We start from the raw sequence: 21,183 nt of genomic DNA, 5'->3' as shown, positions 1-21,183 counted from the left end.
TTTCGAAAAACAAAACCAAATGATACTACCCTGCCAGAGGGAAAAAACAAGGTCAATCATGCTATGCAAATCAGCTCTCTGTTGGAGAGAAAAATCAAAACAGAGGAACCTGCTACCCCCATGGTACAGACTGAACATGAATAAACAAAACTTAATTCCTGGTTGACTTTATCACCAGAGAGGGTGAAAGAGGAAAATATATGGGTGCAAAAATACTTAGATGAGTACAACAGTGACTTTGGAAATCTCTCAGTGCTTGAAAAATAAACTTGTCACTATAAAGCCCTGCATTTTCAAACTAAGTATATCCCATGCAGAAGACATAGTTGAGGACCTCTGAGGAACTATCAGACATCTAAACATATTTTTGCTGGAGGCTATGTAAGAAGTATCCTGGCTCTGAATATTGTTGCTACCCTTTTCTTGGGTTATTTCATTTCAGTTTTTGACAGAAACCAGTAATGAAAGGAAATACACCAGTGAGAAAATTCACCTGTAGTATCTCAGGCCAGGTGAATAGTACTTGTGTATTTCTAGGTTTTTCGTTTATTTACTTAAAAGCTAGCTTACAACTTATAAACTGATGTGTCAAAACAAGATTAATTTTAACTACGGAGCAATATTTACTGCAGATCTTGATGAAATCTACACCTCACACATTCAAAGATCCTACTTCCTTTCCCTGGGCCTAGGAGAATGACAAGAGCAGCAACAGGTACCACTGCAGGTGATCACCTTTTTACCGAGGCAGGAGGAGCTCTGAATGGCTGCAGGGCAGAAGGAAACGGAAACTTATGCTGGCAGGAACAAAAATGTGAAATCCACTAGGCTATCAGAGGAGAACCACACAAGTTGTTAACAGAAATGCCAAATGCCTGAAAAACATTTCAAACAATAGCATATTTTTACTCTATTGCTCTATTCAATGTCCTAATTAGCTGAATGAAAACAATTTTGACTCTGGTGCTTATTGAAAGAACGGACACGATGCCATACTCATTTTCAGTTCAAGTTTTACTCCCAATTGCACAAAGGTTGAAAAGATTTTTTCAAAGTTTGAAAACCAGCATAATAATTTTGGTTGCATGTATAAAACAGGAAAACCCAAAGGATACAGGAGTTGTGTGACTGTTCCAATGTTCAACATTAAAGTGTTGCACATACACTGATTATTTTCTACATTATCTGCTTCTCAAATTGTAACTGTGCAACACTTGCAGATATCTGAGGTTAAAATGTTTTGATAAAATACCATGTTATGGAAGGTTTCAGTCACTTAGTACAGATTACAGTACCAAATAATGACAAGTCAGAGCATTGCTAAGAGTTTATTCAGAAGCTTTTACTTTCGGTTCTTATATCACAAAAGACATGTTTAATGTTTACAACAAGTATTAGAAACTGAGATGTTTTTATTTCTACTATTATAAAAGTAACATAGGAGACCATTCTAAGCCATCTTCAAAATGCAGACCAATCTTTTTTTTTTGTATATAAACTGTACACAAAAACCAAGGCACTATACATTTTTGGATAATAAAGTATAAAGGTCGATTCGCATAGTTTCTCAAGAAATCCATGCTATAAATACAAACGCTTTGTTCGGTTTAGCACCTGAAGCAGCACTGAGAACAATTCATTAACTACTGCAAAGAGAAACTTTTCAGAACGCATAGGAGATACATATCGGTGGTATAGCTAATTCAGTACAAGCAACTGCCATCCAGCTACTTTTCTGCAGTTTTGACATGACAGTCTTGAAAGTGAATATATATTGCATTGTTAAATACATACTCGTTCTATGTGTTTATATAAATATAAATTCTTTGTAATCCACAAACTAACAAAATAACACTTTACAAAGAGAACTTCTTCAAAAACAAAAATGGCAAGTATTGTATATAGCCAAAGGACACCTGCAGCAGTAGCTCAAGAAACTACTGTTTCAGTGCATAGGAGAGCAGAGCTTAAAATACATTACCTTTAAGAGTCAAAACTGAATTCCATTTCCAAAGAGTTCTCTTGGCCTTTTATAATATTACACACCTCCAGACAGGTAGTCACTAATAACTTCAGATTATTTCTATTTATTCTGTAAATGTGGGGTACAACTCTTCTAAAGGGCATAGAAAGTGAAAACAGACATCCCTTTAGTACTCACTCCAATAAACACAACTTAGAAAAGTCCTTTTGCCTTCTTCAGATTAACCTGCTTCCAAGATGGCAGTGCATTGTACTCTTCTCTTGTCATCTCTAATGCAACCTGCATTTAAAATGAGAGGATATGCCATTAGTAACAACACTTGTAAGTAGCAAAACTGTCAAATGACTTCACAGCATGGTTAGACACACATGCACAGAGTAACAGTGCACCTATTCACTCCTTACCTCAAAGTCCTCATCTGAAAGATAAATTTCAAGCTTCAGTGGATCGACTCCCTCAGGTAGAGGCCTAGCTAAGAGATCTGCTAATGGATACACCGTTTTACACAGCTTGGCCAGCACATCCTCTACAAGGATTATCTGATTAGAAACATCAGCATCCTATAGGGATAAAAGGAAAATGGAGAACAGGATCACAATGCTGAAACCACCAACTGTTCCCATTGCAGTCTGCAGATGGCATGGGATCAACCTGCACTGCCTGGCCCACAGAGCACAAAGCTATACATCCAGGTCCGTACATAGGCGAACAGCCCTACCCTACAACAATTTCACAGCTTAAAAAAAGTCTGCACTTAGCAGAAGGACATCCTGTACTCTCTGTTTAAAGGCTGAATTCTGTGTTTAGTCATGAAGCCAGCATTTTCCACTAAGGATGGCTGCAGAAGACTTAGAAAACAGAAAATGTCATTTGCCTTGAGATGCCCCTTCACTGAAGGCTTTTAAAGCAGTCACGTGTAATTCGGCTGTGACTCTACTTCCCAGGTGGGTAAGTCAATGCTGAAGCTCTTGGAGCCAGGTGATCCTTTTCAGGGCATTTTGCTCCCCTGCACTTTGAGCCAGGAGAACAGACCAGAACTGCACGTTGCTGCCTGTTTCACATGATCAAAACAGTTGTTCTGCTAAACTCTAGCACATCTCTTTCTAAGAGATGATTCAGATAACACTTTCCTCCTGTTCTTAACAAAAAAAAGAATGTGAGAAGTTACATGAAAAAACAACCAGGAATGCCTCTAATATCTACACTTCCAGTTGGAATTTAGCTATGTTATTTTTTTCCTGTGCAGACTCCTGAACTGTACTTTCCAAGTTCATCTTCTGGATTTTGGGGATGACGGCACAAACAAGAAATGTTACTGACAACACAAGACATAATTACTAGCAACAGGAAACAGTCTGGGCAATGAAAAGATTTACCATTTCTGTGATCTCTGCGATGTCTTCCCTGTGTTCCCAACTTGGGAACATATTAGTGAAGGTCAGAGGCTCTAGGCCAGCATGAATTAGATAGGATTTTGGGGGCTTCTTTACATTTTTTCCTAAAAACAGTCAAAATACAAAAAAAAAAGAGAGAAATTGCAAATGGTACCATATTTTGCAATGTCACCCACTATCCAAAGCTACCTCGTAAGCATGTTTAGTTGATTCCTTCCTGAAAAGCTGAAGTAATTTAAGGCAGTAGGAATAAATTTCACCAGGATTTTTTTTTAATATAGTATGGCACCTTTTAACATGTTTTCCAGTATTCTTAAATCTGCCTTTTACTGTATCTGACCACAAAGATCAAACCATGTATGCTGAAAATCCCCCACAGTTACTTCCTAACCCAATGTATTTCTTATCTTACAAAAATAGAGTTAGAATAAAGCAGAGTGTGATGATCTGAAATTAGCCAAATTCACGTAAATGAAACCTGGTATGCTCAGCCAAAGTGTCCTGCCAGCAGCAAATAAAGCTTAAGCTTGGAGGCTTAAGGGAGAAAGTTTAAACTGTTCTTAGCTTGGGATACTGAGGTCAAACACAATAATTTTGTTATTACAAATTCAAAGGAGTGGGATCTGAAAGTTAACAGAGGTATTGCAATAGCTGGATGGTAATTACTGATGATTTTCAAAGACAGTCCTGCCTCTTTAAAACATGTATGTGTGCACACTATATAGGACATGGACATAAGCCTTCTCGTCCACATATTTTCACTGTGGTTTATTTCTTCGTTCTACCACGAACAATTCAACAAGCACTTAAAAACATTGCATTTAAAAAATGTGTGAATCTGCTCTAGTTGCACTGCTCCACTCTCAGTAATTCAGCCAAGAAATAAAAGGAGAGTGGCATTTGCTGATGTTCCAGTATAGGCAAGATGAATTTGTACGTAAATGGAGAAACATTTTCATTGCATGAACTCTGCCCTCAGCACAAGCTGATCTCCTCACTAAAAATCACTGAAGGGCAAACCAGATTCTTCCCTCTCCTAGTGGTCTGCAGCTCAGCTCTCCAGACTGCTGATTTAGCAGATAAAACCACAGAAAAACTTTCAAGACATTTTGACAAGTTAAAGAAGATTTATGCACAAGGAGAACTGCTAGGTATATTCAAGGGATATCCAGAGTTGCTAATTAATCTCTTTCATACAATCATGTAGTTAAACACTGCAAGCCAGGAAAAGAAAAAAAAAAAGGTGGGGGGGGTGAGTGGGAAAGGGGGAGAAGGACATAGATGAGGAAAGAAATGGAGAGAGATAAGCAAGAGAAAAGTGTTTTAATGCTTCTGATCACTCAACTATATTCTGGTAGTCAAAATAATTGCAGCAGCATTGGTATCTCCTGAAATACAGTTTCTCCACCTTCATAAGTAACAACACATAAGAGCTAGTCAGCCCTGACAGCTTGATGCAATGAATTTTTGAAGGGGTTGACAGAATCCCAGATCATGAAAGTGACAGACCACCAGAACAGCATAGTTTGAACAGTAGGAAACTGCTAAAGAAGTTCACATTAGCTTTGGCACAGAAGTAGTACAAGTAGAATTGGTCTTTAACAGTAAAAAACTTGTTCTGTACCTATCCAACCATACAGCCCAAAGCTCTTGAGAACTACCCCATGGCAAAGAGGATGAAGCCACAACTGATGCAAAGTCATGGCCAGAGGTAAAGTGAGCACCCAGCAAAAAAACTTGTCCTATGATACATATGCTAAAGTTCAGACCCCTGAGGAGTCACCGAAGAGCTTTCCACTGTGCATCAAACTCAGATGCAGCGAATTCAATCCAGTGCAGAAGGTATTAATCACTTTTCCCATCACCGAACTTCATGAAGTTCAAGAAATCTGGAAAAGTATCGAAACCTCAGCATGTGTGTCTGATTCCATCTCTCCTGGGTCCAGAAAACATGATTTTCCATTACCAGAGGATTACCACTGCATCAGCAACACTGAGACCAGGATCTCACTTCTCTCTCTCTTGCTAGCCTGCTGAACAACTCTGGGCACTTCTTTGCATGGGGCTCAGTTCCTCTCTGCTGACATTCACTTCTGCTGTGAAAATGATTTCAAAGAAGTGCACCTTATCACTCCTTCTGACTTGGGAAAACTGGGGGTGGTGGAGAACAAGTAACTGGCCTTTTCTTTAGGAATTCAGCAGTCGCTGCCTAAGACACTTCCAATTACTGCCCTGTCTTTAGCATCCCATTCCTAAACAAATGCTGCTATTGGGCAGGGCAGGGCAGTGCCAGGGACACCAGAGGATGAACCACAGAGCAACACCGCAGTCCAATGAAGGTCACGTTTCAGTGCCTCCAGTACTGGTTTTCAGCTGTCTCCTGCCAGATGTTACCACCTCCCATCAGTGACATGAGACAACTGAGTAGAATCACAACACGTGCGCCTACTCCTATTCAACCTGCAGATTGGGAAGGAAAGACTGGCTTATCCTCATAAAGGTGGAATCCAAGAAGGGTATCGCTTTCCCTCTTCAAATACACAAATATCTATGGGAGAAGATGACAGTTACTACCAGCTGTGTCACAAGTTGTGAAGTTTATTTGCTACAGAAAAGATCAGTGGCATCATGAGGTCTCAAGGTCTGTAAGTGATCAGGCTTTCCTTGCAAGAGGACATAGTTTGCATCAGTTAAGCTGTAGTGACTTATTCACAGTGGGAAACTGTTCTGAACTAACAGAACATGGCTGTTACTTATGCCCTCTTTCCTGGATGGTTACCCCACACCTTTGTTTAGTCATCCTTCATCAGAAGATGCAAGGTCTGTTCCCAGCCTCACATAACCTTAGATGAAGTGAGAAGAAAGCGTTACGGTGTCTCAAGGAAACTCTACTAGCACAGAAAATAATCTGGTCAGTGTGCTTTTACATGATCATCAATTGCAGCTAGAATCACTGCACACTGACTGGTAATAACTGTTTTCTAAAAATGAGTACAGAGCCCCAGCTCCGTCCTCCAGCATTTCCAATGGCCGCCTGTTTCCGTGTGAGACTTGTTCTCGATCTTCAAAGTCTTTCCACCTTGCCCACTAAATCAAAACCCAGTTACATCAGCAAACAGTATCTTCATTCAGTCTTTTGATACACAGAAGCTTATGAAATCTAAGAGGACCTAGACAGAAAGCATTCAGGTTTAAGAGGCTGCGTTCTCAGAATTCACTTTTAGGGATCTGATGTCTGAATTATTTTCCCACAGTGGGGGCACAGAAGAGAAATAAAGCCTTTCCTCTGAGAATTGAGTCAGCAGAGTATCTTGGCAATTTGGGAACAATGCCATTACTAGACAAATGGTTTGCTAAGAAAGAGTAGAGAATGCATCTTCAAATACGCTGATGTTTATCAATAGCATTGTGGAAGCACCTGAGTACCTTTCAACTCAGGACAGCAAGGCATGGAAAGGCATGACACACTCAGAACAGCCAGGCACAGCAATCTGTTACCTTTGCAGTACCGGAGCACTGTCTCCATGGCGCATTTCCTGTCTGTAGCCCACCTGATTCGAGCTGATCCAGCAATTTTGTTTTCCACAGGCCACCAGCCTTGCCACAGGTACACTTCATGGTGATTGTCAACAAGGAACAGTGCTACACAGCCAAAAAAATAACAAATCCATCATCAGCCACTTATTAGTTCTCAGAATCCCCTAAACAACCCCAGTCTTACATGCTTGTCAGCATCAGGACAGGATCATTTCAAAGCTTACCAATCCCTTTTGTTATTCATCCAGCTGAACCTCAGCTGAACTCAGGTTCTCTGATATAAACAACGTATTTTTATAGCAAGCTTTTGGGATACGTGTATGTTTGATTAGTTCTCAGCATCTTTACCACAAAAAAATTACTGTTAGTGTTTAATGCAGTATAAGCATCACATGCACACATTTTCCTGTGATAAAGCAAGTTAAAAGTGATTACAGTTACTGAATCACTGCCCAATGCAGGATACAGTTATCTGTTTTCTTGTTACTTAAGTATTTTAAAGCATATACCTGGCTGTGGGGCAGTGTAAAGATCCTCTTGCAAGAATGGCATGGAATTGATGACAGCAGGGTCTCTTGAAGGGTAAACGTACTCAGTGGCTGAGAATTCTCCTGATGAACTACTGAGGCTGAACAGGCGGGGGGTGAAATTAAACTTTCCAGGATCTTTAAAGAACAAAAATTAAGAAGATTTCCAACAGAAAATGCCAGAGGTGAATGTAAAAAATAAAAATAAAAATTAAAAAAAAAAAAATCAACTTTTAGAGTGACTGTAAATTCTCTGGTTTTTGAAAAATAAAGAAAGATGACCAGATGTCTTAGGGGACTAGCAACAGCTGTGAATAACTTGAGCTACAAGGCTGGCTGCCATCAGTTTGAATCTGATCCTGGCTAGTTACTATCAGCCATTTCATAACGGGCTGTTTTGCAGCTTAAGTGAAGCAAGCCCATCTCAGAGTTTACTTTTTAACTGACACATTTTCCACTTGGTAAATCAATCCCCCTGCTACCTTTGTTGGCAGTTTCAAAGCAAAGACTGGACAAGAATGTGTGCAGAACTGCCTCCTAAATCCCGTCAGAAGAGAAGCAAAACGTGTTGGTAACAGCGTTAACTACTGCTCTGTGCTGCATGAATACAGAGGGGCTGCAGAAGGGGGAGAGAACAAAATGAAACACTTAGTTTTCCAGCACTTTCCTTCTAGAACAGCATTACTTAACTCAGTAGATTTTTTGGAAGTATCTCTCTGAAGTGATCATCTCAACTACCAAGATGTTCTTCAAAAGCTTTACATTAAATCTCACAATACCATAGACCAGTAAAGTAAAATGTGAGTGCCAAATCCAGGAATGCAGGTCTACCTTGCAACATGCAATCGTAGGCCTTTCGATCTCTCCTTCCTAATGCGTCCCAGAATCCCAAGGGCTCTGATCCTTCATCACATTCATGTATCGTCACCTTGCTGCTGCTGTGCAGCCCTGCCTCCAGCGGACATCTACAAAACACAAAGAAGGAGAGTGAACCCAGCTTTCCTGCCCCGGACACAGCTAACACAAACCTGCTGGCCACTTGCATTATTAGAACCCAAAAGCACCCTATAGGCTTGTTGCACACTTCATGTGAACATAGGCTTTTTGAAAATGATGACAAAAATTATCAATAAACAAGATACGGAATTTCAGCAACCATTCTCATACCATTTCTGATCACATACCTAGAGTGGAGGAGATGCTCACATGAGCTCTCAGTAGGGATTCTCACTGCCTGTTTTTGTAACTACTGCTGTCCTCCTCACAAGCTTTCCCAAACACATTTCCTCTTCCTTATTTACAAGGCTTGATTCTAATCCTCCTATCAACTGGGATTTAGTTTGCTATTCAGATATTGAGCATCTCCCTCCAAATGGAGACCATTTGTTTTGCAACCATAATTAGTACATTAGGAAGAGTAAGTGCATTTGACCTTAAAGTGATTACAGAACATGTGTTTTCCCCACACCATCGAATCAACTACCCATCATTCCCCCTCCTTACCAAGCGTGCACATGCTGCAGTTGTACTCAGAGGACAGCTTTAGTTATTTCAACTTTTCTTTGAGGCAGACTATTTTAACATCTCCAAAATATAGATCAGACACTCACTGTTCTTTTATTTTATTGGCTGCTGTTCTTCCTACATCCTTGGTGTGAGATTGTGCTTTGCAGCCATGCCACAGGTAGATAAGAGCTTTATTTATATTGAGGACAATCATGGATGTCCGGGAACGCAGGCTGCTGCAGTGACATGCTACTTCAAGTAAGTTTCCTTCATTGGGAACTTCTCCTCGCACACAATATAGCCTCCAGTCACCTGGAGCAGACAGGAACAGTGCAGCAGTATTATACAGTCAGTCACATGGGGTTGAAAATTCAAGACCTCTGCTCTGGAACAGCTGTTCTCATACTGGATGAATTTCACATATCGCATGCCTATATTGTCACAGAATAAACTAGCCAAGCATCAGATTTGGCTAACACTACTCGAGAAACCCTGTTGCAGAAAAGATACCTTCTGAAACCTTGCTACAAAAGTACAAGTATTAAGAGCTGAAGAGCTTATCAGAGCAGGAGAGACAAGTTTCTGCTCGGTTTCATACAGGAAAAAAAGGGAAACAAATACAGTAGTCCTTCTATTCAACTTCTCTTCCCCTGTGCACCTTAGGTACAGGAGATCACATTCAGATGCAAACTGGAACATGTCCAAGCTACACCTGCATTGAAATTCTCCAACCTCAACTGCAGCATACAAGGAATATGTTGCAAAAAGTAACGAATGGGTAACAAAACCTTAGAGTTCTCCTTGGAGCAGGAGAACTGCTCATAAAAATACTCCTTTGCCCAGACTGTGTAGAATAGAACATATTTTAAAGCAAATGAGCACTTTGCTTAATTAAAAAACAACTAGAACAATTTATATGTGTATCAATACAATAAAGTCAGCTTGCTTTAGGGTGACAAAATGCATGCTATGCTCAAAGAAGAAACAAACTACCTTGAAACAAAGCATTGCAAAGCTGTCTCATGGGTTTCATGGCATTCATTTCCCTTTTCTACAGAGTATGGTAAGTTGAGACTAAATTCAAAGCCCTTCACAATAGATACAAAAGGATTTGGGGGCAGAAGCTCTTAACAGTAATTTACTTTGTGCATTTTCTTCTTCCTCTTCCCTTCTGCCAGCATGCACAATCATCCCTCCTTGGAAGCACTGCAGGAAGCATGGCGGTTCTTTCCCTTGAAGCACTTGTACCTGGAAATTGAAAGCACCACTCTTCATTAAAAAAATGAAGCAAGTATACAGACTCGGGAAAACTAATCTCTATGGATTATTAAAAATTATATAGTTATGGCCACCCACGAAGATGGCTTTCATTCTACTTTACAACTGCTGACTATTGTTTAAATTACCATATATATCAGCATGCAATGGATTTCGTATGTGACCTGCATATTAAAAGAAACCTCTAGCTGGAATTCAACAATCAAGAGTTTCAGAGGATAAGGAATACCAAATAAACTAATTAAAATTAGTTTAACCATTATTTGAATTCTTTACAGGACTGGGCCATCTTGCCTTATATTCTTTGAAACTATTATGGAGATAATGTAGGAACCGAAGTAGGTTCAAAATTTGCTGTAAAACTGGTTTATATGACAACATGCATATTCTTTGCTCATTAAACATTGCATTGTGATTATGAAACTGATATAGCTAATTGCTAAATCAGGTATGTTGCACAGAATCCCACACTCTGGATCAAGTGTATTTACGTATCTCCTCTATGAACTCCTGTCTTACTGGTCAGTTCTATGCTGCTGTTAAAAAACTAATTACAGCATTATCAAGGTATAGAAACTAACTTTAAGCCTCCCATCTTGTATGCTGGTAGCAGTCAAGCCACAACAAAGCCCAACTTCAGCTAAAGACAAAACAAGCTAGCCTGTCCTCTGTTTGAGCTTCAAACTAGCTGAATCTGCAGTTGATAGAATCTCTGCAAAACAAGGCAATCTAATATGTAATTACAGAGTAAACAAATTGAAAATTTCCAATGTATTTTCATGCCTTGGCCTGGCAGAAAGTGCTTTTCCTGTTCTCAGCACTAGGAAGACAGTCCTGTTATCTGAACATGTACTTGAAGTGAAGGCACAAATTTATTTAACTGTGCTTCACCTATTCCTGCAGGGAGAGGAGAGAAGACATTCTTCTTCAGCCATTCTCAGAAGTTTCATCTTTAGAAGCAGGATTTGGGAATGACAATCCATAAAGGAGCTTATCTGTCTCTGGAAGTTGGTATAAAGCCAAAAGTAATTTTGAGGTCTAGTAATCTGTACTGTCAAGAACACCTTTACAGAAAGAGAGGAGGCAAAAAAGATAATTCGCATTTACCATTGGTGGCTACTTGGGCAGGCAAGTCTTACCAGGACTGCCACCTAGGTCTGCAGGAAGCTCACCTGTGCTCCTCTCTCTTCATCAAGTTCCACTGTCATCAGTGCCGATGTCCCTTTCTCACTCACTGTGGAGTGCCTTCCTTGCCAAAAGAAATACACGCATTTCTCTTTTCCAAGAGCCCTTACTTGTTGCTCTCCTTTTTGCCTGCTTCCAACTGCAAAACAGAAAGCACATGCTTAAAAAAGTACTCTGGCTATAGGTTTAAACAGCACGTGGTTTAATCTCATCTGCCAGCTCAGCACTAGCCCATCCAGAACAGGAAAGAGAAAATGTCCAACTGGAGGAACATTAGGTCTCCAAGCCAGTAACGTCCCCCAAGTTGGCATTGTCTCATCAGGTGGATGTAAGCCTACAGAGAGAGATGCCTGTGTTGGCCAGAGAAAGAGATGTAGAAAGAACTGGTACTATCTGGAGAAAAATAACTGACATCACTTGAGCCAATTTGCATGTGAAATGGTACATCCAGTCATGTTACCAGAAGAGTGCATTATGGCTCATTTTCCACATTACACACTGTTCTTTGGCAGCAGGAGAGTAGCTGGCTGGAACAATACTGGAAACAGCAACAGTTGAGAAAGCTACAGGCATAAAAGAAAAGTCTTTCTTGGTAAAGTGATATTAGAAAGGAAAACTACAGAACAAAAGAACACCAAAGCAGTATTTTGCAGTCATAAAAAAGTTAGGATTAGGTAAGATTTATTTATTTATTTAAATTAACTCAGTATTTTGTATTGGTCTGGAAAGTGGGTTAGCAGCAAGTCTTTTTTTTTTTTTTTTTTTTAAAAAAAGGATCAGTATTTAGTTGTTACGATAAGTGAGTAATGTTTACAGCAAGTGAAGTTAAACAATACAACCAGTTACGGATTATTTTACTCTTTCCAGTGAATACTGAATAAACAGATATAATGAAATCAAAGATTTAAAAAAAACCCAAGAGCTTTAAACCAGATTCTTAAAAAAAAAAAATAATTAAAACTTCTGCCTTGATTTCAGCAGTGCTGAGCAGCATCCAACTGAAATACTTAGGAGAAAGCATCCTGTTTTTTTCAAGATGAGAATACTCAAACCACTAGTCACTTCTAAAATTTATGGTTTTCACTCTTATCTGTGCATTCACCCCATAAAAGTACTGCCTCCTGCATAAAAATTTATTCTGTTTTGAAGTGATGGAATATATTTTCATCCATTTGGATTAGGAGTCTGTTTACAGTTCAGTATTAGTGTTACCCATTTCTCCCAAGATGTACAAGCTTTTGTATTTTTCTTGGATTTGCCAGTATCTGAACTCAACAACCCTGAATGAGACCTACCTACATTTTTTGGCTAAAAGCCTGAAGCTGTATAGCTGTTACACTGCTTTCAACCAATTTTAATATTTTCCTATTTGAAACAATAATGTTTAGACTATTGCTATTTTACTTATGGCGAAAGCCACCTATTCTTAGTTTAGTGCCAAAAGGGAGAGTTCCATTGAGCACACTGAGCTGACTGATTGTCAACCTTTTACCTGCTGCTCTTAGGCTCTTGTCAGAACACTGCTAAAGTTCTCCACTTGAGACTGAAACCCATAGCAAAGGGTTTCCAGGAACAGCAAAAAGGACAGCAACAGCAATGAGTTGGCAAGGGCTTTTCCTGTCATTGTTACTGTTCTCCATTACCCAGCAAAGTCTTTCGTTGTTGCTAAGCCTACCCCTCTTGCAAGACATTCAGACCACTGTCATTAGTCCATCTGCCTAGTTATTTTGGTGTTAAGCTGTGGGCACAATTCTGGCTTAATGAGCTGTCCTGTGAACATGTACACCACCCCTATTGGGTAAAAGGAGAGATGGACAGTATTACATTTGATGTATGAAAAATAACTACAGCTTTTTTTTTTTTTATGCTTTCTTTTAAACAAAATAAAGTAATAAGCTCTACTTCTTAATGGCCTAGGAAGGCTAAATTAGCATTTCTAACCTTTAAAACAGTTTCACATCCAAGTCTAGGTCTGGATCTTACCCCTAAAACTGCACCACTATGCAGTTTTAGCTGCACTTCTCCATGTTTCAGCAGGATGAAATGGAATTGTTCACTAACCTGTAGTGCTCACCATGTACTTCCACTTCACCACATATGTGTCTCCCTCATGGAACTGCCCTATGCTTTGCTTAGGCAGTCTACTATAATCGAATTCCAGGATGTGCCAGACATCCACAGATGCAGTGATAATTTCAAACTGCCTCCCATCTTCTCCTTCTACAAGTCCATAGCCCCGGCCAATATTCATTCCATCCAAGACTGTGCCTACAGTTGTTTGGGGCACAGCTACCATTAGCATGACATCATATGGTTTAGAGTCAGATCTGGATTCTTCCTGTCAAAAAACAGAGAAGAGATTTCTTTGAGCATAGCTTTTTTCTTCTTACCCCACAATTCCACTCAAACAGTTTGACTCTCACATATTTCTGTACTTTGATATCTTGTCATCATTTGATGCCTTGTCAAAGCCACCTTGGCAGTATTCATTGAGCTGCTCGGCACTAATATAAAGCAACTCTGTGGGTTCACTGTAAGGTGGTGATGTTCTGACCCCTAGGTCAAAGCCCGCAAGATAAAGAAAGTGCTCTGGATCCTTGAGAACAAGCTTTCCTGGTTTCAGTCCCAGCTAAGTCACCTAGTTTGAAATACCTAGCATGCTTATTATATGCACCTTCTGGTGAAGGGATTCACTAGAATTCTTCTCATTGAGTTTCTTCAGCTCTGTCCAATCAAGAAATTTTTCTTTGAACAGTATCGTCTCGTTATGTTCTGTGAGTCTGCCAAACACAGCCCAGTCTGGGCGTCCTTGTCCCTTTCTGTACAAGGGAACAAAAGAAATAAAATCAAATTAAACACTGTGAAATAAGGGCAAGAAAACTAGGTTTCTGCAATGAGACCAAACTCGAGTTTTGATACCTGGGTATGAGGGGATTGCATTCCCCCGGGTCCAGAGGATTTATGTCACAGTTGGAGTAGTCAAAGGTGCCATTCCACAAGTGTTTCGCCAGCTGGAATGCCACTTTTCTTTGTGCTAAAGTAACTTCCTTTCCATGCCATACATATACTTCACTGCCAAAATCAAACACCAGCACCTAAAAACCAAATCAAAACAAAAAAACCCAACTACCATTAGGTTAGGTGATACCCTGATCCTCCAGTTTCCTAGTGCTGCAAGCTGACAGCGCATTGAACACAAAGTGCTCCAAATACCTGAGTTTCTGCAGTGACACTAACAACTAGCACTGCAATGCAAGTAAAGCCAGGGCAGTGATCTGCACTGTGATGTCTAATTGTCGAGGGTGACTGGAAGCAGGTATGGGGAGTGCTATGAGGTGTATCTTTAGGTGGTAGCTAGGTCACTAGCAGATTAGAGAGCTCTTACTACCAAGAACCTGATTCTGTTGCATAACTGATTGCCATCAAGTTACAGCAGCTTTCACTGACATTTAGACCTATGCTTTGTCCTGCAACTCGGGAAGGCTGACAGAACATACAGCGTGGGTATCTGGCTCAGCAAACAGGCAGCAACTTGAATACTTTCAAGAAAATGCATCATGTCTTTATTTTGGAAATCTGCTCTTATTTCTACTTAGATGGGTGAAATGGTTGTTTGAAAGGGAAAAGTCTGCTAAGGATAGAAATAAAAAAGCTTGAAAGGGAAAACAGGTTTTAATTTTGTTTTGTTTTTCTGAAGTGCTACCTGTTTTGCACTTCATGACTTTGGAGTGAGCTACTGATGACAAAAAGATTTACGCTTCCTAAAATACTATTTCACTTTAAAGATAACATGATCTAATTTCTTGAGACCTGCAGCACACTCTAGACAGCAAAGTGTTCAGAAGCTTTTCAGAAAAAGAGAGGACCCAATTTTCAGTGAGCCTCTCCATGAGCATTTGCAGTTACTGAAGGTCATTATCAGCTGTACATTCCTGCACTTACAACAGGACCAGTAAGTGGCACGGTACCTCTTTTGGTTGTAGCAGGGTACATTTTGGCACCTTTCCCCAGTAGTCATCCTCAGGAATGAGTTTATCCTCTACAAGGCGGTAAATGCAATTTGTTTCTATTATTGCAGCTTCATACATTTCATCTTCTTCAGGACTTCCAGCAGCTTAAGGAAACAATTGTCAAAAATAATAAAAAATTTTAACATCCAGCTATCTTTACTAAAGAGAACAGATTCAACTATTTTACTGTGATAAAACATCAGATACTATAACTGTAAGAATGCTTACACTGGTAACTTGTCTGTCCACCAAGGAGTTTCCAGAAGTCTTTGGCTGCGTGGGTATGGGTATTTATTCCTTCTTCTATAGTCTGTATATAAGAAGCTCTACAGCCAAGTTCCCTCTTTGTCTGAATTAAAGTTGCAAGTTCTGAAGCCTAAGAGATTAACAGTTATCTCAACAGAACTGCTTAAGTCTTTGGAATACTTGTGCATATCTTGTTCAGGGAGAAGGCAAAATTAGATAGGATATAGTAGAGCAAATAGCAAGAGAAATTATTATTATTTGTTGCACTAAATAAACAAACACTAGAGAAAATGTTACAGAAATACATTCATTCTTTCCTTTGCCTAAAAACAAGACTTGATCTTAATGAGCATGGGAATAAAAAGGACATCCTGCAATTCAAACTATTTTTTGTTTGAGTGCAAATCTGTTTCCTAAGGATATCCTCTTTTCTCTTGCAGCTTCACAACCTACACACTCGTATGTCAGCTTTCATTCAGTGCACAGGCTAAAACATATTTACAGGAACTCTGCATTATCTACCTGTCACTGACTATCAGTTACATGCCACTTTTTGAGACAACTGGCACCAAGGCTCAATTACATCAAAGAGACATATGCTGCAACAGTTCTAAAAATAAATAATAAAAAAAACAACTAGTACTAACCTTTGCTTTTTCTATGACATTTGCAAACTCTCCTACCCATAAGAAACAAAAATGTGGAGTTAACAACAGGAAACAGTCTCCGCTGTTCAGTGACGAGGCCCTTGGTTCAACTAATCTTGTTTGAACATGTCTTCTTCCTAAAAAGAAAACAAAGCTAATTATATTCCTTTGACTACCGCTATCAAATGCCAAGATCTAATTTCTTTTGAGTGAAATATAAACAGTCCCAGCACATTTAGCAAAATATATGGAAACAGACTGTTAAAGAAGCATTGAAAGACTACTACTGTGGAAAAAGGGTTTATTCACAGAAAGCAAAAAAAATGTTGCCTCCTATCAACTAATACTTCTATTATTTCCTGTTCTTGCTTTAACAACTTTGTGTCCTTCTGGAGATAAATTAATTAAGTAAAATGGCAGACAGCAGCCAAATTCCAGAATCCTCTACATTTGCTTAAGTGAAGCTATGGCACAGTTTCTGTAGGCAGTAAAAGTTTTAAGAATTTTACTTTGTCAAAAAAGTAGCTATTATTTTGCAGATTCAGATACATTACTATGCATTGTAAGGGGAAGTGGAGCCAGAACACTGTCATGTCACTTCCAAGTTATACTGAGCACTGGATGAATGGGACAGTTCAAAAATTTCCACCCGAGATAGCTAGAATTCCTGAAATAGTTTGTTTTCTCCTCGGAAAACACACACCAGTGGCCACAATGCAGACCAATTTGTAAGGTTTTGCATTTGCCACACAGTTCTCACTTATTCTTTTAGGTTTTGGACATAAATTTTGAGCTGGCGATCTAGAGCAAGCTAAGCATCCAACTGTGGTAGCAACTCCCATTATGTTACAGTCAGCCTATTATATATGGAAAGTAAAAGCAGTTTCAGCATACCTTTAATTTGCAGCAGCATTAGCTTCTTGTATGGCACAGCACTGTTGTTAGAGTTTTGCTCTGTTAGATTAACACTCCGCAGGCTAACGTTGCTGAAGTTCTCTTTGCTTGCCAAGCCAGCAAGTGCTACTTCTGAGAAATTTGAGTTTGTAGACACTTGTACATAAAAAGAAGTTGGAAAAAAAACCACACAAAAAACCAAAAAAAGGACAAAATTATTAAAAAATTGGTTGTTGCATTAAAAAATTGTTTCACCCCATTACTTCTAGTTTTTGTCCTTCTCAATAGCAACAGCAAAACCAGGTTGAACTTAGATTAACTGCTAGCCCAAATGCTTTCTTTTGTTTTAAATTAAAATAGCAAGACAGTGTCTTGTACAAATCATCCTGTTAGCTTACTTTTTTCTACTTTCATTCGCTTTGACTCCATGAAGGCAACATTCAGTCTTTGTTCAGTATATTCATGAAGAATATCTTCTCTTGCTGCCAGCATTTTCAGGGGGTTTCTTGAGGATTGGACTCTGCGTGTAGGCCTAACTGCACGTTTGTGCTCTGCTACAGAAGATATTAACCTGAAAAACAAGCGGTGTTCATTATCATCAGTTAATTTTCCTAGTCAGAATCATTCAATGACAAGAGATTTTCTTTGATTTTGGGTGTGACATTTGTTAGGAAATCAGGATCAGTTCCTGGATTCAGGCAGAAGAGCAATTTCAGAAGCGTGTATAAGAAATGGACATAACCAGTACTAAGATATCTACAAGATGACTTAAAGCTGAACATTTTGACAACCACCCCTACATCTACATTCACAACAACGGAAAAAACAAAACAAAACAAAAAACCACCCGATAGTTCTTACTTTGGTGCATAAGGATCAAAGATGGCATCAAAGTCCTCATCAAGGTCCAAAGGCACTGAGGAGGAAGGGAAATCCACATGGCGATAAAATTTGGAAAATGTTTCATCATCATCCAGCTTCATCACCTCTTTCACAGATTTTCCTGTAACTGTCAGCACTGTCTCTTGCATGCCAGCAACTGCAGGAAAAAAACACGTCACCCAATAAATAATCATACTAGAGTTTCTAACTCTATAAAAGGTAAACATGGCTTGTTTGGTAGTTGTTGGGGTGGCTTTTTGGGGGGTGGTGGTGGTATTTTTTGTTTGTTTTTTGTTTGTTTGTTTTTCGTTTTTTTAAATTGATGGAATTTGAAGGAGAGATGGTAGAAAAGTCTGTTGGAAAAGAACAATAAAAATGGAGTGTAACTGCTAGTCAAAAGCAATAATCTTTATCACAAAATGGTTGGGAAATATGGCTGAATAAAAAGTTAGGCACTGTCAAAAACAATTTGTTTTGGTAGGATGATATAAGCATTTTATGGTCTTGCACAGTCCATCTTGTCTCCAACCACATAATTCCTTCCTTTGAAAAGATTTACTAGAACTACAAGTGGAAAAGTCACTACTTCAGACTAGTGAGTATGGATGGCACAATCATTATCCTATGCTACTGCCTCCTCTGCTGAAATGTGAATACATTTGTTTATGGTATTTGGCACTCTACAAATTACAAAAGGATTTTTGTCTTACAAATGGAGGACAGATATATGAGATGGAAACACCTGAGAACTCTAGCCAGCTTCACAGGTAGCCAACAAGCTGTACAAGGAAGCTGTATGAGCTGCTACAGAAAGTCAGTTTTCAAAAAAGCAGGAAGGTGAATGAATTGTGCTTGGGAGCAGCTTAGCATCCTATCTTGATTTCAATAAGATTAAACTACATTTAAAGCTGTTTCACTGTATACGGCAATATGGTTCAAACTGGCTGTGTGATTTTAAGAAATTTTGCTCTCAGAAAGAACGTACATCGTGTGCAGAGAAAGAAGAAAGTAATTTTGGCGTTTGTGATTTATTCTATCATACATTTGTAATACAATAGCATAAGGCTTTTTTGTTAAAACTTAGCAAAGACTGAACCACAAAAATAAACTGGGTGATCAGTAAGTGCAGTCTGAACAAAGAAATATTCAGTTTCTGTTACCAGATATTTTAACTAAGAGGTACTTCAAGTGATTTACTGAAGTCGGGGAGTGGATACATTGCCACCTTTGGTAACTCTACCAACCTTTGTTATTCAGCCTTCCCAAGAATGACTCCAACTTGTCAAGCTTCATATCTGATTCCAATTGCATATCAGGCCTGGCTTCAATTTCTAAGCAAACCAGAAAGTAAAATGTTAAGTGATGTGATAGGAAGTAAAGAAGCCTGAACGTATTTCAGCCATTTTTATTTCTTACCTTCCAAGGGCTTTGTAACTGGAGTGGTAGACTTCTGGCGGTTACTAAAAGGGGATGCTACTGGTGTTAGCGCACTTGGAGAAGCCAGGCCTGCGTAAGAACACAGAACATAGGAAATGCAGACCTGGGTCAGCCCACCTTTCCAACAATGATGACTTGGGGAAGCTATTTAGGGAAAGCAGACAAGCCTGACCAGTTTGTACAGTCCCTCATACCTCCGCAGCCTCCACAATTGTTGTATTAAGGATGGCAGAGTGTACTGCCCTGCCTGCTCCTTAAATCAACAGCAGCCCCAGAAACCATCCCATTCACAAGAAAAAAAGCTTTGTTTCCAAGTGTCTGTAAGCAAGTTAACACAAGATACATGCTTTCTCTTGAATACAGTCATGTTGCTTGTTTTCAGGGTAGCAGTAGTTGACTTGGTCTACATTTTGGACTCCAGTTCTACCACAAGCCACATTTTAAAAACATGCAACTGTTCTGAACAAAAATATATGGTTAGCAAGGAAACTACCAAGATCTTGCTTGGCACCTTCGCTACCACCACCCCCTCAACCCCCTTTTTTAATTTCAACCCATCTCTATTAATACATGTAGCAGGATGCATCTGACCTGTGAATGCTGTCCCTGGATTAAGCAGTAATTCTTGGGCCCTGTTGTGTTTTTAAGAACACGTGGAAATAGAAGTAGAAATGGAAGTCAGAGTCCCCACCGTATCAAGCACTAGTCCCTCCCTTTTGTTGTACTCTCCTCCCACCTTTTCAGTAACTACCATAAAGCGATTCATTCTGGACCCAGTGGATAAAATGATTTTTGTTTAGTTCTTTTCATGCGAATCTATGTTGTTCCAGTAGGAGAAATGACACTCTACAGGTTTCATGTTTTTTAATTAGGTAGAAAAGCATACTGAAGCAAAGAATTGCATCTATTACCTCTTGTTGCCTAGACTTTCAGTAAATGGGGAAACTGACATTTAAACTTTCCTCTATTTTCCACTTAGCCATAGCTTACCAATTACTGAGCCACATAAATTTAAGCCTTTAGTTATTTTGATCAGATTAAACCAATACTGTGCTGGGAGAATATATACTAACCATGTTTCCACTATCTTTACTGCAAGTCCTAGCAAGTCATAATTGTCAAACACCAATATAGATTTAGAATATAATTGAGTAGCTTTTCCACAAATATTTTTTTTCCCTGTTACCTAATAGACTCAAAATTCCAGCAGGTTTTAAGTCAACCCGTAAAGCCTTCATCAAGACATATTTGAGAGGACACAGCTCTTAAGCAGCTCTCCCAGGACTTAATCCACATGACCACATTAAGAAACTGCTTCAGATGTTAGTAAAAGATCACCTTCCCATTAGGACTGAAAAATTTTCAGTCATAAGCAGCAATTAAAATACAGCATCTGTGCACATGTATATAACAAAGATTTAAATTTGCATTGCTTTCTCATTATCTCTTAAATTAAAAACTCACGATGATAATCTATTCTTTTAGGCAACAAAAATAGCACACTTCTGAATAAAATCCCACTTGGGCTACTTTTAGTGATGCAACTGTCACTGGATTACCTTGCTTCTCCAAAAGAATGATTGCACCACCTAAAGAGATCCTTTCAAGGTATTTTTCTTTTCCCATTAAGAAAAGCAAATGCTATCACCTTCTATT

At 39.2% G+C, this 21,183-nt stretch overlaps 1 protein-coding gene across 6 annotated transcripts in view; it reads right to left on the bottom strand.

Annotated features, from left to right (window-relative positions):
- Window positions 1-996: 996 nt before the first annotated feature.
- SVIL (supervillin) overlaps window positions 997-21,183 on the bottom strand; it is a 144,121-nt gene continuing 123,934 nt past the window's right edge. For all 6 annotated transcript variants that reach the window (XM_030008287.2, XM_030008289.2, XM_030008285.2 and 3 more), the window contains 20 exons: window positions 19,507-19,596; window positions 19,335-19,421; window positions 18,070-18,247; window positions 17,607-17,779; window positions 17,209-17,364; window positions 16,315-16,451; window positions 15,650-15,797; window positions 15,380-15,525; window positions 14,331-14,506; window positions 14,086-14,230; window positions 13,473-13,749; window positions 11,399-11,550; window positions 10,091-10,196; window positions 9,053-9,260; window positions 8,274-8,407; window positions 7,425-7,580; window positions 6,877-7,020; window positions 3,361-3,482; window positions 2,389-2,544; window positions 997-2,263 (listed from right to left, as the gene is read on the bottom strand). In XM_030008287.2, coding sequence (XP_029864147.1) covers window positions 2,177-2,263; window positions 2,389-2,544; window positions 3,361-3,482; window positions 6,877-7,020; window positions 7,425-7,580; window positions 8,274-8,407; window positions 9,053-9,260; window positions 10,091-10,196; window positions 11,399-11,550; window positions 13,473-13,749; window positions 14,086-14,230; window positions 14,331-14,506; window positions 15,380-15,525; window positions 15,650-15,797; window positions 16,315-16,451; window positions 17,209-17,364; window positions 17,607-17,779; window positions 18,070-18,247; window positions 19,335-19,421; window positions 19,507-19,596 — 2,978 coding nt within the window. In that variant the 3' untranslated portion in view covers window positions 997-2,176. The remainder of the gene's footprint in view (window positions 2,264-2,388; window positions 2,545-3,360; window positions 3,483-6,876; window positions 7,021-7,424; window positions 7,581-8,273; window positions 8,408-9,052; window positions 9,261-10,090; window positions 10,197-11,398; window positions 11,551-13,472; window positions 13,750-14,085; window positions 14,231-14,330; window positions 14,507-15,379; window positions 15,526-15,649; window positions 15,798-16,314; window positions 16,452-17,208; window positions 17,365-17,606; window positions 17,780-18,069; window positions 18,248-19,334; window positions 19,422-19,506; window positions 19,597-21,183) is intronic.

The sequence above is a fragment of the Aquila chrysaetos genome, chromosome 3 (genome assembly GCF_900496995.4).
Source record: "Aquila chrysaetos chrysaetos chromosome 3, bAquChr1.4, whole genome shotgun sequence".
NCBI classification, from domain to species: Eukaryota; Metazoa; Chordata; class Aves; order Accipitriformes; family Accipitridae; genus Aquila; species Aquila chrysaetos.
Note: the sequence above shows the minus strand (reverse complement) of the source record. Positions and strands in the feature narration are given on the sequence as shown.